The sequence below is a fragment of the Furipterus horrens genome, unplaced genomic scaffold, assembly GCF_987537825.1.
Source record: "Furipterus horrens unplaced genomic scaffold, mFurHor1.1.pri manual_scaffold_11, whole genome shotgun sequence".
In the NCBI taxonomy this organism is placed as follows: Eukaryota; Metazoa; Chordata; class Mammalia; order Chiroptera; family Furipteridae; genus Furipterus; species Furipterus horrens.
In genome coordinates this window covers 29,496,428-29,514,316 of record NW_028327181.1, presented here as the reverse complement: position 1 = coordinate 29,514,316, position 17,889 = coordinate 29,496,428, and the positions used below count along the sequence as shown (strand labels likewise).

Here is a 17,889-nt window from a genome sequence, read left to right as displayed (position 1 = left end):
TATGCTTTAGTTATGGTTGGGGGTCACCACAACATGAGAAACTGTATTAAAGGGTCGCGGCATGGAAGGCTCAGAACCACTGCAGTAGACCCTTCTTCACAAAGTCTGTGGCACACACCTGCATGCGGGAATGAGTATGTAATGCAGGTGGGACCGCCTTGGCACTTGGTTATGCCCCAGCCCTGCCCAGGCCTCAATCTTCCTATTCTAACAGGCTTCCTGGTTAACTGAGACCATGTTGTGTTGAAACTACTTATTGCTACATAAACGGTCCTTAGTAAAACAGCTCCTTTTCCTGCAGTTCTGGCTTTGTTTGAAAGTTCCTGCTATTGAGAAACCCTAACAGCTGGTCCAGTTTGGGCTGAATCCGGGAACTAGTGTTTATGCGAATCCTTGACTTCGGATCAATGTCCCATATTCTATTACACACACACACATACATACCTTGGGAAGTTAGATCTATTTTGCTTTCTACTGGAAAATGGCTTATTTCTGCCTCTGAGACAATCCCCAAAAGGGACTATTTTCCTAAAATCAACCTTCTCCCTGATGCACACCTGGCTCAGGTAAAGGACTACCCTCTGCCCCCATCACGGTTCCAAAGGGTTTTTCCTTCAGGACAGAAACTGATGTGAATGAGGAAAACAGTTCTCAGAAGCCTTTAGGTTTGGACACCACAGGCAGAAATCTCCCCTTTGCTGTAATGGGGACATCTGCTTAGACTACAGTAGGGTACACTCAGAGGGTGCCTGCACACAAGCACGGAGAAGGGAGGGTCCCTTCTAATTTCTAGGGTATGGTTGCTGAAACCCAGAAAGCTTTGAAAAGAGAGTGTAGACCACTCTAGAGATGGAGGAAACTACCATAGGATCCTAACCGATTAAGTATCTTAGCAAGAATAATAGGTTTTGCTCCCTGGTACACCCTCTGTCTCAATTGATGAGCTGAAGTGTTCATTTTGGTTACTGACCAACATAAGACAATGGAGAGCTAAGGCAGAACTCACAAAACTTTGTGATCTGAAGAGATAAGGGTTCCAGAAGTCCCAGCCCCTGGCCCAGGGCAATTCCTTTACAGACACCCCCTCTAGCTATGGCTTGAATGCGTCAGTGGAGGGGACAGGTCACTGCTTTGCAAGGCCCATTCCATGGCAGTGCGGCTCTGATCTCATCCCTGAAAGCGCTTCCTCCTCCTGAGCTGAACTCCTTCTCCCTATAACTTCTAGCCCTCTGGGTCCATTCTTAGGCTTTCAGATACTTAACAGGGGCTGTTATATCGTCACTCTACCCCTTCTCTTCTCAGGTTAAGTCCCTTTCCTTCAACTGATCCTTATTACGATCCTCATCGCTTTTCTCTGGGCTCTAATTTATCAATATCCATTTCCAAAGACCTGGATGTAATATACTAAATATGGTCACATTAGGACAGACAACAGGGAAACTTTTTAAAAAAATCTCTTCCACTACGCTTCCATAAATGAATTCAGACTTTCAAAGATCATCTGATACTTGTGTCCTATTATTGGTTCACATTTGCTAGTAAATAAATAAAACCCGCACATTCTTTTTCACATGAAACTCTGTCGGTACTGTCATGCGGCTGTGCTGCTGGGTGCTGTTGGCTCCCAGTGATAACCCTACACTTAGGAAGCCTTTTTCAGGTCAATTATAAATATGCAATGTAAATGGAATATAAATGCGTAATAGCACATCTACTTTAAACAGAAGCCTCCTTGTTTCTACTTATAGTTCTATAATACTACACCCGATTCTGTCACCCCCGGCGTTTTCTGTTCCCTCTCAGCTGGGTGTCTGCCACAAGTTTGACAAGTGAAGTAAAAGTACCTTCTAGTTTTCACCCAGTTTGTTGATAAAAAATGGTAAACAGAGCCAGACCAAGAGTAGAGCCCTGTGGGATGCCAGCTGAGACCTCCGTTACCTAACATCAATGCAGCCAACTTTCCCTGGACACGGCTTAACCTGCGACCCCAGGGCCTCTGCCTGTGCGTGGCCCATAGGCACCATGTGATACAGGTGCTGGCAGGTCCCCAGGAGACAGGCCTGTCAGCAGGATGGCAGAACAGGGAAATGGAGGCAGGCAAGCAGTTTGCAGCCTCTCGCAAATCCTATCTTCCCTAACCAAGGACGCTGGAGAGTAAATGGTTTGCACTGCTCCTGCCTGGCCAGGGGGTAAATAGCTTAAATCACCCTCCTCAGGGAAAAAGCAGAAATCCAGTTAGTGCCACTGGCCAACTATGCCCAGGGCAAATGAAGGCAAGGGAATCAACCTCATTCGGGCACATCAGCATGAGGCTAGTGAGTACTGAAATCCCCCTCTAGGACCTCCACTCCGCTAAACTCCCACCTTTAAAACCCTTCAAAACAAAGGCCCCAGCACCCACTCTCCCTCAGGGAGCACGGCCACGCCTTCCCCTTCCCTGTCTTCTTCCCCCACAGGCACACGGCTCCTAAACTCTAAGGGTCCCCATGAGACTTGCAACCAGGGGAGCAGCAGGCAGCGGCAGCTTCTCCAGGGCCCCCATTCCTCTGACTTCCCAGTGAGCCGAAGTAGCTCTGACTCGGCTCACTGGTTTCCATAACATTTCCAGGGAGCCACGCAGCCCCACCTGGGCTCTCTGTTACTTCTGTCCTAAGCCCTTCCCTGTCCCACTGCTGCAGCCTTAATAAAGGTTCTCTCACAGCACCTAGGCATGTTGTAAGCTCTTTCCCGCAGGAAGTCAAGGACCCACACGCTATCCGCAGGCCCAGGCAGACCTGCTCTGGGCCAGGCCCCCTTTCCTAGAACATTCACAGCCAGAGGGGCCACGCTGACGTCCTGCCCGCACATCTGGTTTGCCCGCTGCGCCCTCTCCCTGCCGAGCGCCAGGAGCCGTGGGCTCCGTCCCTTCCCCTGGCTGCGCCCCTGTAGGCCGCCTCCGAGCAGCCTCCCACTTCTCTCCAGCGCCCAGCTCTCGCCCAGGGCGCACGCACGGCCTTCCTGCCCCGCGTCACCCCACGCCCCGTCACCGGTTCCTCCCCCCACGCCCCCGCCTCCGTCCCATCTCACCTTTCCTCCGGCGCCCGAGGACTCAGGAACCTGCTGGAGTCGTCATCGTGGCTGCTCTGCTGGCTGCTCTGCTGGCTGCTGCGGAAACACAGGACGCGGCCGTTAGCGCCGGCTCTTTCCCAACCCCGGGGCGGGGGGCGTCGTTTAGGCTCCACTTGACAAAGACACCAGCTTACAAAACTTCCAGGACGCAAGTTTCTAAGCACGTCCATTTGCACAGAGTGCCCTGACTTCAGGGAATCTGAGCAAGGGATTGAATTTGGTGAAAATCCCGCCCAACACACCTAAAGCAGAAGAGGAAGAGCCTGACCATATTCTTCCCCGGCTACAGAGCTGGAGCATCTCCAAAACCGGATGGCAATCCCGCTCCTCTTCACCCTCCCCAGAGACTCTGAGAGACTCTCGGGGTGGGGGGAGGTTGGTAGGAAGAAGAGTTTGGGAAGAAGGGGGAGGTTCCAGTAGGGCTGAAGACTGGGTGGCGTCAGGGGGTAGCCCAGGGCCTCTGTGCCCCCAGGGAAGGCTGCGGAGGCTGAGGGGTAAGAGGAGGACCAGAGGGAGGAGTCCTCACACTCCTTAAAGCCCTGCTGCAGGCAGCAGCCCTTCCTCCTCTCAAGATAAAGAAAAGCTGTTCACACGCCTCAGGACCCTAAACAGATAGCTTCTGAACAAATAGTTTTTATTAATTGCTAATTATTAACTAATCAGGAGTCCCCAGACTGCAGCCCCCAGGGCCAAGCCCACAGCGGCTTGTCTGGTACAGCCGGCTGAGTTAGGAGCTGCATTTGCCTTTTGGTGTTTCGTTTTTATCCTTTCTTTTCTTTTTGGGGTTTGCCTTTTTAAATGGTTGGGGAAAAAACAGAAAAAAAAAAAAATTCATGACACGTGAAAATTATATGAAATTCAAACTGTAGAGTTATCAACCCATTCATTACGCACTATTTATGGCTGCTGTTTTGCTATAATGGCAGAGGAAGGCTGAGCTGAATAAGCAGTGAAACCATCAGACCCACGAAGCCTACAGTATTCACCACCCATCCGCCTGAAGAAAAAGGTAGCAAACCCCTGCTTTGCAGAGACTTTAATAATAAAATCCCGTTGTCGTGTATGTCAGTATAACCCAGGCTCCAGTAAAACCCAACTCGTTTCCTTGTTTGCTAGAGTTCGGCACCACAGTGAGTACCCTGGGCTCTGCAGAGCGCACCCTGAGACAGGTGGCCTGAGCCCTGCCTCCGCTGAGTGCCTGCCCCAGGGCCGTGCCCTCGCAAAGGAGCACAGGACTTCTGTGGTCGTGCTCCAACCATGCACGCATGTTCTGTTCCTTTAGCAAGAAGTCAAGGACCTCAGGAGCAATTTATTTCCAATTTTCAAATGCAAGAGACCAGAACAGCACGTCACCAAGCCCTCGGCTGCAGGGCAGGAATCCAGAGTGGACACAACTCCTTTCTCCACAGTTACCTGACACACGTGCTCGCTGTGGTGTGGGTGCCCTTCATCATCCCCTTTGCCAGGTCTCATACGCTGGCATATTAAAAACTCCTGACAAAATTATACCATCATGTTGTTGGCCCGCGGGACTTCTCAGAGTGGGACTGACCTGGCCCATGCCTCAGGGGCCCTCTCCTACATGGCGTGGGGTGTGTGTTATACTATAGCAGGCAACCCAAAGAAAAGGGAACTAGGGAACTCAAATTTCAAAGCAGACACAGCTCCAGAGGTGGGCCTGCATAGAGGAAGGGAAGTCTAGACTGCTGGCAGCCTTCGTGAGAAGTAAAAGGGCGGGAGGGGTGGAGTGAGGGGGTCTGCAGCCAGCCTCAGACACCAGGACCAGCCAGCATGTGGCTTCTTGTCCAAGGGGATCAAACCTGACTTCAGTTCAACTATCACAGACTGGTTGTAGCTCCTCACCCTACCCTCCCTCTGGCAATCAAAACTTGAAGTGAAGCTAATGAAGAGGGCCCCAGAACTAAACCACCATTTACCAGGGTTTTGGAAAAATAATTCTGAACTGATATTAGCAAATTACCCCACTAGATGGCACTGTTCGCTTCCAAACCAGAACCTCAGGAGGCCAACTCATCCCACACTTAGGGAAGGAAAACAAGAACCAGCCAACCTCTGGCACCCTCTTCTGGCTTTCCCATTGTTTAGGAAACAGTTCAGATGGGAGAGGCGAAAGCAACAGTGGATCACCTCCACCTGTTGATTGGTTCTAAGAACTATCGGCCTGCAGGCACTCCACAAGTATTCGTAGAGCGCCCTCCAGGCGTACACAGGCCAACAGAAGGAGCACGGCCACGGCAGTTAAGTCCAGACCCCGGCGTATGCTGCCTGGGATGGAATCCAAGCTCCCACATGTCTTCTTCTTTTTAAAGATTTTATTTATTTTTAGAGAGAGAGAGGGAGGGAGAAAGAGAGAGAGAGGAACATCAATGTGTGGTTGTCTCTCCTGTGCCCCCAACTGAGGACCTGGCCAGCAACCCAGGCATGTGCCCTGACTGGGAATCGAACCAATGACCCTTTGGTTCACAGGCTGGCACTCAATCCACTGAGCCACACCAGCCAGAGCTCCCACACTTCTTATTACAAGACCCCAGCAAACCACTTAGCGTCGTTTTCCTTAGCTACAAAATGGAAACAGATGTTCATGACACTTCTTACCTTGTAAAGCTATTGTGAGGATTAAAAAATGAACAGATGTGAAGTAGGAAGAACAGTGCCTTGCACATACTAACTGCTGTGTAAATGCTAGGGACTATCACGTGCAGGCATTGCTTTGTGGGTCATGGAAAATAGAAGTATGAATCAGACGAGCATCCTTCTCCGTAGGTGTTTATAATCTGAATCTGGAAGGTAAGAATCAATATCAGTAACTACATGTAGAAGTGGAAAATGATAGCTCTTAGAAGTAATTATTAAATGCTTACAGGAATGTGAACAGAGAGGCCTCACTTCCCTCTGGGCTAGATGAGAGGAGTGTCTCCACAACGAGGTGTTTTTGTGCCAACCCTTGAAACTTGAGGAGGTTCAGGACAAGCAGCAGTGAGAGGAAAAGGCATCCCAGCTCAGCTTTGTCCCAGCGGGCACGTGCCAGGCCCTATGCTAAGCGGTGGGGACGGGAAGAGCCTCCGTCTGGGAGGCACGGAGTTCATGGTGCCCTGAGAGGTGCAGACGGCAGGGACCTCTGCTGGGGCGCCGTCGGGGAATACGTCAAGAGTGGTGAACACTGAGCAGCAGGGGCCGCAGATAAATCCCCGATGGCAAAGCTGTGGGTGCACAGGATCCTGCCTCCTCCAGGGCCCCCGGGGGGGCCTGGTCCTTGTGTTTTCAACAGTCGTAAATCAGTGAGGTGGACGCCAACTCCACTCTATCCCATGAAGTCACATTGTTCAGCAGAATCTCCAGAGATTCAGGCACTGCCTCACCCCCTCATGTAACTCTTTAAAAAGATTTTATTTATTTAATTTTAGAGAGAAGGGAGGGAGAGAGAGAGAGAGAGAGAGAGAGAGAGAGAAACATCCATGTGAGAGAGAAACACTGATGGGTTGCCTCTCACACACGCCCCAGCTGGGACCGAACCTGCAACTCAGGCTTGTGCCCTGACCGAAATCACACAGGTGACCTTGTGCTTTGCGGGACGACACCCAACCCACTGAGCCACAGCTGTCAGGACTCACATAACGTCTTCTAGGAGCCTTCCGGATGACACAGGCCACCTGGAGAGCAGGCAGCCCATCACGCTCCCTAAATGAATCTGCAAGTCTTCTGAGTCATGAAAAAAGCAACCACCATACTAGGGTGTGTGCCAGGAGGTGAAGGCCACCTCCCCGACCACTCTCTGTCAGCCAAGCCCTTGATGGGACAGGGGGTCAGTCTGGGCTCTACAGCTTAGGAAAGCTGAGAAGAACTGGGAGGAAGCCCAGCAGAGGGTACTAACAGGTTAAAAAAAAAAAAAATTCTAAACAAAGATTTGGAATGACTTTGCTTAGGCGCCCAGGACTGGACGTTGGCTTATCACTGCAAGGAAGGGAACTTGTGTAAGCAACCGCTGCCTTGCCCTCAAGAGAGCGAGACAAGAATGGGATGACTTAAATCCTTCCTGTCGCAAATCCAAGCTTCAGGTAAAAGTTATTGTATAAACTAATTCTGTTACCTAGGTGGGGAAAACACTTCTTTACATTCCAGAATGTTCCTGCAGGAAACCAGCTGAAGTAAAGCGATCCCAGTTTTATTCTTCGCCAGCAAGCTAGCGCTTGGAGCTTATCTTCAAAGGTCACATTGAACTAGAAACATTGCAGAGGAAGAACTGGGAAAAACCTGTTGTAATATGAGCCAAAGCACACTTCAAAGGCCAGGCGCTCACAGGCTATCCCAGAAGCCAGGTCTTGCAGGCTGAGCAATTCCCATGAGGCCACTGAGCACCCATCCTCCCTCCCCCAACCTGGAACACTTGCAGAAAGGGCAGGAAAGTGTCCTTCTGCCTTCTGGAAGTATGGTGTCGCTGCTATGGAGACTGGGTTACTGCTCCTTAAGCAGAAAGAGCTCTTTCTCTCACGGACAACAGCAAAGGGGTCACGGCCTTCTAAGCCCAGAAGGGATTCTGAGAGATTTGGGGGATTCCAAGCAGCTATGGGGATGTGTGAGCTATAGTTCAGTATTTTCTGAGTCTAATGAAAACTGCATTGATCCACACAAATTTAAACGTGCGGACTAACTGATCACACTTTTGCTGTTGGCTGAATCTGAGCAACCTAGTACATTAGCACTATCTCATGCTAACTGGAAGCTTCAGAAGGCTCAGAGCTGCTTTGATTGATGTGTGTCTTTGATGAATAAAAGCGAGGAAATGAATTATTTTAGGCAGTGGAGGTAATAGCAACAGCATGGAGACAGACAGAGACAGGTTTCCCTGGCTTTGGTTCTTACTGGCCCTGTGACCTTGGCCAGGACATTCATGATCCCTTAGCCAGTTTCCCCAAGGGCTGGAGCAGTACAATACCACAGAGTTGGGGGCTGAGTTGTGAGGAACCCAATCGCAATATCTGAGTTCAGAGTTTGCAGTCAGAAAGACATAAGCTCTAGTCCTGACTCTGCCACTGATGGTGACAATGGGCAAAATATTTCACTTTTCTAAATGCCAGATATGGGTGTGCCACAGGCTTTCAAAGGCTGCGGCGAGGGTTAGAAATGGTAGAAATCATTCACAGGAAGTGTCTGGGCCTTAGTAGGTACACCACACTTGGTGGATATCCATTGTACTTAATAGTCACTGCTGGTTTGGTACATAAATATTTTAAAATATCGAATGCTTGGGAGGAAGATAAATGGAGACCCTGGTGGGAAGCGTGTTGAGAGCCCCAACCGAAAAGCAGAATCGGTCACGCCACCATGTTCAGGCTGAATGACACGCACCTGCAAGATGACTCGGGCATTTATTGTGCCCGTTCAGTTCAAGTAGACAAGGCATGTGGGAGAAGAAAGGCAGGTCGCACAGAAGCAGAGAATAAAAGAGAATCATTTCTGTTTGTCATCTGGCGAGTGTGGGAAAGTCTAAGAATAGAAAATAAGTAAACAGATGCGATTTGGGGCAATGCCAATGGCCGCCAGCTTATATAACACACCTGGATGTTTTCAAAAACTAATTAGGAAAGAGCATGTTCTGGGTGAAAATTGGTTACTTGTCTGCAATGTTAGCAGGACTTTCTGCTCAATCGCTCCAGGGGAACATGCAAGGTGCATACCTGGTCAAAGATGCAGGGATTCAGATTCCAGTTAAACGTGTATCTTTTAACTCATTACAACTCATTAACACCTCTCTACATTTAAGAGTTCTTTTACTTGTAAACATGATTATGTCTCTGTCTTGGAAGGAAGGAAGGGAAGGAGGTATTTTTTTATAAAGGGTAGAGGACACCTCACCCAAAATAAAATTCTAAACCTCTCACAACACACAGTTTAAAAGAATTATACTTATCCCCTCCCCATTACATTCTCAAATGGGGTCTGAAAGAAGGGAGTAATGAGAACTGGTGTCAGCCTAAACTCTCCTCAATTGCTCTTAAAGGAACACATTGCTTTTTTCTAGTTTCCCACATTCTGGTAGTTTCCTTGGCTCCCATCACTACTTAGCTTTGCAGAGAAATCTGAGGCCCTCTTACGGAAGTAAAGACAAATTAACCAGGTCACCTAGTGGTAGTGTGAGCAGCCAAGGTGCTTCCCGGAACGTGAAGTCATGAGAACCTCTGAGGGAGTGGATGGTGGAGCCTCAGAGGCCAGGCTTCCACGCCACCCCTCCCCCCACCCAGCTCCCTGTGCCCCACCTGCCTTTAGGAAACCCCTTGCTTCCTGACCCAGAGCCTTAACTTGGGAGAAGGAGGTGAATTGCTGGGAAGCTGTGGAGCTCTCAAGTGCCACACACTTACCAGAAGCCACTCTCTCCACAGGTAACCCCCAGACCTTACATTGGACGATCAACTTGATCCCGGTCCCTTTATCCAAATTGCTTAAATTGAGCAGTTCAAGTTCCTTTCCCACCGATTTCCTCTCATAGGGCAAGTCAGGAACACTGAGAGGTAGGCCACACGCCCCTACTTCCTCCACAGCAGGAACCCTTACACTATACTCCCACCTATCCTGTGTTCGAAGAGTGAGCTGACAGAGCTCCCCGTGTCTCCCAGCTCAGGGGTGTGCGCATTTAGTAAAAGCACACAGCCGCCCCTCAGAACTTCTCGTCAGCCTCCAGTCACATCCTTACCACACGACGCCAATAGAATTTGAGCCAAACAAACAATGTTTCAGGTTGTCTTAATACAGAAAAATGCACATGTGGTTTCTATTAGGCTTTTTGGAAATTCTGGAAACCCCTACAGGAACCCTTCCTTCCAAGGAACTGCCAACTTTGATAAATATATACAAATTGCCGTTGGCTTTAGCTCTTCTTGGCCTTTTTTCTTCTATCAAGCTCTGAAAAGTTGTTCCTAGAGTTCTGACCACAATCCCCTTCTCTTCTCAACACACTGTCCCTAAATAGTCTCATCCAAATCCTTAGGTTCTGTCCTTGATAGTTGTGAGTTTGTTGTCATTTTAGTGTTCATAGTTTTGATCTTCTTTTTCTTAAGTAAGTCCCTTTAACATTTCACATAATAATGGCTTGGTGATGATGAACTCCTTCAGCTTTACCTTGTCTGGGAAGCACTTTATCTGCCCTTCCATTCTAAATGATAGCTTTGCTGGATGGAGTAATCTTGGTTGTAAGACCTTGTTTTTCACCACTTTGAATACATCCTATCAGTCCCTTCTTGTCTGCAGAGTTTCTTTTGAGAAATCAGCTGATAGTCTTATAGGCACCACTTTGTAGGTAACTCTCTGCTTTTCTCTTGCTGCTTTTAAGATTCTCTCTTTATCTTTCACCTTTGGCATTTTAATTACGATGTGTCTTGGTGTGGTCCTTTTTGGGTCTAGCTTGTTTGGAATTCTCTGTGCTTCCTGGACTTGTATGTCTATTTCTTTTGTCAAATTATGGAAGTTTTCCTTCATTATTTTTTCACAGAAGTTTTCAGTTTCTTGCTTTTCCTCTTCTCCTCTGGCACCCCTATGATTTGGATGTTGGCACATTTAAAGTTTTCCCAGAGGTTCCTAAGCCTCTCCTCAGTTTTTTCAATTCTTGTCTCTTCATTCTGTACTGGCTGTTTATTTCTTCCTTATATTCCAAATAATTGATTTGAACCCTAGTTACCTTCCCTTCACCATTGGTTTTGTGTGGATTTTCCTTCATTTCATAGCCTTCACTTCTTCCCTTATGCATTTGCTGTACTCAAGCATATCTATCAAGTCTGTGAGCATCTTTGTCACCAGTGTTTTGAACTCTTCATCTGTTAGGTTGGCTATCTCCTTGTCTGTTATGTTGACTATCTCCTCAGTGCTTAGTTCTCCCACTGGAATCTTGATCTGCTGCCTCTTTTGGGCCATACTTCTCTGTCCCATCAAGTTGTCAAGCTCCTATGTTTGCCCCTGTGTCTTAGGTTGAATTCTTGCACCTATTACATTGTGAGGGGTGGAGCCTTAGGGATTCATCAGTACAAGGTGACCCATTTCACCACGTTGTGGTGCTGTACGTGGGGGAGGGGTCTGAGAGGGAACAATGTCAGTGGATCAGCACTCATCCCTTTTCCAGGCACTTCTCTCACTTCTCATATGGGACTGGCACCTCTCTAGCTGTTGCCCTGGTTGTGGTTCTCAGAGTGGGTGGGTCTGTGGACATTCTAGGACTGTGGGGGCCCTCTAAGCAAGTGGACTCTGCTGAGAGTTTCTTCCTCCACCCCAACCTCCACTGGTTTTCACAGCCAGAAGCAATGAAGTTTTATTTTCCCCTGCGCTGGAAGCATGAGCTGCGCAGTCTGGTCTGGTACTCGGAGGGCTCCCCAGGTGTCTCTCCCTACTTTTTTATATGTGTGACTGTGCTTTCTGCTGTCTGGCCACAGCCACTGACACTGCCACTGCCACACCGCCACCTCCACACCACATTCTCTCAGTTCTAGCTCCGCCCCTCCTGCCTGTCTGGATGAATATTGTTTCTTTATATCTTTGTTTGTTGGATTTCCATACAGCTCGATTTTCTGGAACTTCTGGTTGTCTCTAGTTTTGAGGTAGTTGTATTACTTCTTAGTTGTGGAGGGAGATGCAGCGTGTCTACCTATGCCTCCAACTTGGCCAGAAGTGTGCCTGAAAACTTAAAAAAATAGGTTCCTACCTCCTCACTTGCCCTAGATGCTCATTCAGGGGGTCTGGGATGGGGCCTTAAGGACTTGTTAACACACAACCCAGGTGTGCTAACTTGAAGTCCTACCCTATTAACAGGGCCCCTTGACTGTGCTGGTACATTTTAACAACTGGCTGGGGGAAGAGAGGGGACAGATTTATGTCACTTGCTGAATTCCATGGTGTAAACACTCCCACCATGGTCAATTTCAAGCTGCCAGCACAATGTCACTAAACTCACAACTGGGAAGCAATGTGCACAACTAGCTGATGCCAGCCGGCCCAGCCCACAAACGGGCCTGAACCACCGTCATCTTCTACAATAGTTCTAAACGTGCCTCCTCCTGGGTAAAAATTCTTCGACAGTTTCCTCTAGTGTCACAGGTTACAGTCCAAAGATCTTTGCCTCACACAAGGCCTTACAACAGGAAACCAACTTCCTCTTCCCAATTTCCTCTGCAGAAGGGTTGGTCAAAAACCCAGTGTTCTGCTTGCACTGAGCCACTTGGCTCCCAAATAAACATGTGCACTCATTGCTCCCAACTTCGCTGATAGTGTCCCCTCTGCTTTAAGTGCCTCTTCTGTGAGACCCCACAGAGCCCACCTCAGCAACTGCATCTTCCCCTTCGGCCCACTGAGCCCCACGTCACATAGAAGCCCGGCTGTCTCTCCCTCTGGTGTGTTCATCGCCCAATTCAGTGATTTCCTCCCCACCCCCCCCGACCCCTGCCTGGCCCAGAGCTCTGCTCCCTCTGAGCTGTGACAAATGCAAGCCTAAGCAGCTGTCACCAGTGATAAGGGAGCTCTGCCCAAGCCTTGAAAATATATGGGCTATGTCAAAGAAAACCTCCTCTACTGCAACCAGCTGCTTTTTTTCAGTGTACACTGTATTCAAGATACTGCATATTAATATGTTGTATTTAATTTGAACACTAGATTTCACATTTAGACAGCACTTTTCAGTCTACAGAGTGCTCCCATGAACATCCTTCCATGTGATTTTTCAAAAGTCACAAAGTAGGTAAGAAATATGTGTGTGTGTATTCTGATCCCCATTTTAAAGACGACAAACATGACTTGTCTACAAGCAAAGTGCTGGGAAGCTAAAGAATGAGAATTTCAACCCAGGTTTCCTGCCGCTGAAATCCTTGTTCTTTCCCATGGAGCTGGAAAGGGGTGGGTGGTTGCAATGACTTCAATGATAGGACAGAGGGAGATCTGAATTCGGGGAAGAGCTTGAACATTCATTCTGCAGAAACTGTGTTTCCTGTTGGCCTGCAGGAGGCAGCCCGCAGCCAGGAAGCAAGAACATCTGGAAAGTCCAGTGCAGCAAAAACCTTGACTCAAAAAGGGACAAGTCTGCGCTGACCAGTCAATGGCACAGATGTGAGATGAGATGGTTCAAAAATAAGGGCACTTACTATGAGGTCACAAGGCCACGTATGAAGCCATAGAAATAGATAAGTTTGGGACCATACCTAAGAAAAGCAACTTATGCCTGAGAGTTGAACTGTCTCGAGAGCCCGTGGATGAAAAGCCCTGGGCAAGCCAGCTGAGACAGAACCTTGTGCCCGGGGAGAGGGCAGGACTTCCTAGAGCTGGAGCCAGGCCTACAGAGACTTCTAGGAGGCCAGTGACCAGTTGGCCCGAAGCCCGAGGTGGGGTCCTGGGTGACCAAAGAGGCCGGCGCCAACCCGTTCAGGCACAGGCAGGACGCGGGAGAGAGGCCAGCTGCAGAGCAGCAATGCTGGAGCCTTGGGGCCTTGTCACAGAAGGAAGTTTAGGAAATGGTCCCAGTGGCCGTGGCAATGGGATCCTGCTGCCAGCTGCCAGCTGCCAGCTGCCACGGGAGTAGCCCGGTTCAGGAGCCAACCTGGAGTAGACTGAGTCAGCCAATTCCCTAGAAACAACTGGGGAATTCCCATAGAACGTTTAGGAGCCCAAGAAATAGTGGCAAGAGTCTATTTTACACCTGATTGAAGATCAAAGTCAGGGATAAATATGTTTTCAAGATGTTCTATGACTATGGTTTCCTAACTGATAGTTAATTTTGTCACCACCTGTCTGTTCTCCTCTCGTTAGCAGACACCAAACTTCTGAAACTGAAAGTGTGTGAGTCCTGGAGGTGAAAGGAAGGGAAGATCCATGGAGCCTTGCCTTGTGCCCTATAGAGGCCAATGCATCTGGAAAGAAGAATGAATCCTCGGCCCTCAAGTACAAGGACACGTGGGGGAGGAGCACTTCCACAGAAACCCTATCATAGATGAAACTGCCAGAGACAAGAGGAACATGAGCTCAAGGACAGACAGTGAGCTCTGCGTGCTGGGAAAGAGCCTGTCAGCCCCCCTGCGTCCCCCTTCCCACCTCACTGCTGTCCCCACCCCCAGCCAACCTCACTTGCCCTTAGCCCCAGGAAAAACTGGTTGATGGTAAAACTGTACCGTGTGTGTGTGCATGTGTGTGTGTGCATTTTCCAATTAGAAGAAATAAACACAGTCTGAACAAGAACTTCGGTCATTTACGGACTCACAGAGAGCCTCTCCGGGGCCTGGGAAGAAACGGGACACCTGGTCAACAGCGTGATCATTTTCCATCCTGCCATTTCCCACACAGGACGAAAGGCCACGGGTCCTCTGCTGAGCACCCTGCAAGCTTTCTGCCAAGGTTATCCCACTCATGGTCACTTTTCATTAGCAAGAAGGCAAAAGGTACTGGATAATTCAAAGTACTAAACAACAACGATAAAAGAAAACAAACACACACACACACAATCACTCTCTTGCCCAGTATTCAATTAACCCTCTTCTAGTTCAGCTCTGGGACCAATCCACATAGACAAGGGTGTAAAAATGATTCTAATGATACACAAAGTGGATCATCATTTGTTCAAAATTCATTCAAAGAATAATGTGAATAGTAGCCTGTAAACAGAGAAAGGGAGAGAAAGCTTTGGATAGGCCAGGTACGAGCAAGCAGGTGGCAGAGGCAAAGTATCCTCAGACCTGGGCCTGACCTCAAGAATCTCAATGTGTGTTTAGGAATGGGCTTGAAGTCTAAAAATCATTAATTGTAAATAACTAAAAGTTTGTAACATAGAAGAAGGGGAAACTAACATGTGCTGCGTGCCTACTGTATGTATTTGCCATTACTATCTCATTTAAAGATTTTATTTATTGTTAGACAGAGGGGAAAGGAGGGAGAAAAAGAGAGGGAGAAACATCGATGTGCAAAGGAAACATCAGTCGGTTGCCTCTTGTACATGCCCCCAACCGGGTACCTGGCCTGCAACCCAGGCATGTGCCCTGACTGGGAATCGAACCAGTGACCTTTCGGTTTGCAGGATGATGCTCAACCCACTGAGCCTCAGCAGTCAGGGCACATACTATCTCATTTAAAAGTCAGTATTTAAGGAAAACACTATTCTTCTCTTTTTTATTCAAAGTCCATTCTGCTCTTCCCAATTTCTTTATAGTTGCAGAAGTGCAAAGGGCTAGTCCCAGAAGAAGCTCCACCTTTATTCTGTAATTGCCCATCTGTAAAACTAACACAATATATATACATTGTATATCCTATGTGTTCTTATCATTCAGAATTCTCCTGTTCTCCGCTGTCTCTTCTGTTATTACTCACATTTGAGCAGTGAAGGGTGGGTGGTTATGAGGAGCAGGAAACAACCCTGGTCTTTCACTGTTTCTTTATCTAGGGTCCTTTGAACCCCAAAAAGCAATCAGTGTCACTCTCTGCTTTATGGCCATTTGCTCCTCAGGAAGATTTCAGTGAGAGGACAATAAATTAAATTGCAATGGGCGGGTTCCCTTCCTGAGCTCATTTTGATGAGATAAGTTGGCATCTGTGATGCCCAGTTGCCCCAAGAGGGCAAATCCTCACACAGAATAGGCTCAGACTATCTTTGGTTTCATCATGCTTCAGTGCTGAGTCCATCTGCCTCTTTTGCTTTCCTTTCATTACCACAGCCCTCTACCTGGTGACGTCCACCAGCTGCATCTACTTTCTCTCAACGCAAGTCTTCACTCCCCGCAATCAAGCTTCCAGCTCTATTGCTTGACACAAACTGTTCTCTCATCCATGGTCACCAAGGACTGCCTAATGGCCTTTATTCCTGCCCCAATTCTTTCAGACATTTCTATACCATTTGAAATGAGTCCTTCTCAATAGAGCAGAGGGTGAAAACTTGGGCTAATGGAGTGGAATGAGGCTAGAGAGATTGGGGGCGGGGGGGGGCTGACTGCAGTGATGGGAGGAGGCAAGGGAAGAACCTAGGAAGTCCTTGTTAAAAAGAAACAACAGGCCCAAAATGGAGTCACTGGTGCTAAGCCCCAGCAAGGCTTAATACCCAACGTAACTGCAGATTTAGCTTTTTCTAGGAGTTGAATTTTATTATTTTATTTTTTATTGTATTTTTTTAATACCATTTATCTCCCTTATAACCCCCAGGAGCTGATTTTTTTAAAGACTTTATTTATTCATTTCTAGAGGGGAAGGGAGGGAGAAAGAGAGGGAGAGAAACATCAATCAGTTGCCTCTTGCATGCCACCAACCAGGGACCTGGCCCACAACCCAGGTATATGCCCTGACTGGGAATCGAACTGGTGACCTTTTGGGTCACAGACCTGTACTCAACCCACTGAGTCACCCCAGCCAGGGCCCCAGCAGTTGAACTTTAAACAAATCAGTCTGAAATTTCCTGATCAACACTAGTGAGGTTATTTGCCTGATAAGATCCCCTGCATTTCTTTAAGGGGAAGTTTTCCGGCCTAAAATAGTCCATTCTTCCATTCCACACAAGGCACCAGAGCACCCTTCTAGTTGCTAGTGGGATGCAACCCCAGTTCATGAATCACTTAATGCAGCCAATGAGATCTCCAAATTTACTTGTTAATTTTGTTCTCTAACATCCTGCTTCCTCTGCTCGCCAGCACTTGAGGTCAGTTCTGTCGTCTTTTTGGGATCCCACCACTTTACCACAGTGCAAAGCAAACAAGAGATAAGCAATAAATTCCTGCTGATCAGTTAGTTACCGCCACCTGCATCAACTAATTGTCGATGAGTCTACAGCAGACTGTCTGAGCCTTGTGCCTGCATAAGAGGAGGAGGGCTTCTAACGTAGGTTATAAAAAAATTCCAGGGCACCCACCCCCCACCCCAGGTTCTCTATAGCATCTGTATACACTTGTCTTACAGTCAGGCATAATGTAACACTCATCTATTAAAAATAAAATATATGGGCCCTGGCCATGTGGCTCAGCTGGTTGAAGTGTTGTCCCACACACCAAAAGGCTGCAGGTTCGATTCCCAGTCACAGTGCATACCTAGGTTGTGGGTTCGGTCCCAGGTCAAGGCATGTATGGGAGGCAATGATCGATGTTTCTCTCTCACATTGATGTTTCTTTCTCTCTCCCTTCCTCTCTCTCTAAAATCAGTAAACATATCCTTGGGTGAGGATAAAAGATAATAAGTTAAAAAATAAAGCGTATGGGAATAGAGCACAGCAGTGGAGCCACAGCACTGCCGCCAGGCTCAGAAGTCTGGGTCCTGCTGCTCTGGCGCCGCCTTGGCAGACCCGGAAGCAAGTGGCTCCGGCATTCTGAACCCAGAAGACCGCTTCTCTGGAAAGTGAAATGAGTGTAATAAGATGCTCACAAATGCCCCTCTGGCCTTGACAGTGCAGTGAAGTTAAGGAAGGTTTAATTAAGGAAATATTCCTGGAAAATCAGTTTGAGAGCTAAGTGATTAGCAGAGAAGGGGCTGTGTGAACCGAATGAGGAGGGTGAGCTGGCCCTGGCTGCAGAGCGGCGGCGCGGAGACAGGCGACCTAACAGGAGCCTGGAAACTACTGTCCTTGAAGGACCCAGAGAGGTGCAGACCCCCTCAGTGTGACCTTGCGGCTCACTTCCTGTGAGCTCCTCTGTTCCCTGCCTCCTTTTGTTGCTATTGTTTCCAGCTTATTTTATCATAGCCTATCATACTTGCAATAAAATCATGGACCAACCCTTACGTCAGGAAGGGGCCTAAAAGATAACCCGGCCTAATGCTTTCCCTTTCAGAAGA

General features: G+C 48.2%; 1 protein-coding gene across 1 annotated transcript in view; it reads right to left on the bottom strand.

The window, feature by feature from the left end:
- The window catches only part of GRAMD1B (GRAM domain containing 1B), a 154,591-nt gene that overhangs the window by 120,875 nt on the left and 15,827 nt on the right, over window positions 1-17,889 (bottom strand). The window contains exon 2 of the mRNA XM_090257704.1: window positions 3,067-3,144. Coding sequence (XP_090113830.1) covers window positions 3,067-3,144 — 78 coding nt within the window. The remainder of the gene's footprint in view (window positions 1-3,066; window positions 3,145-17,889) is intronic.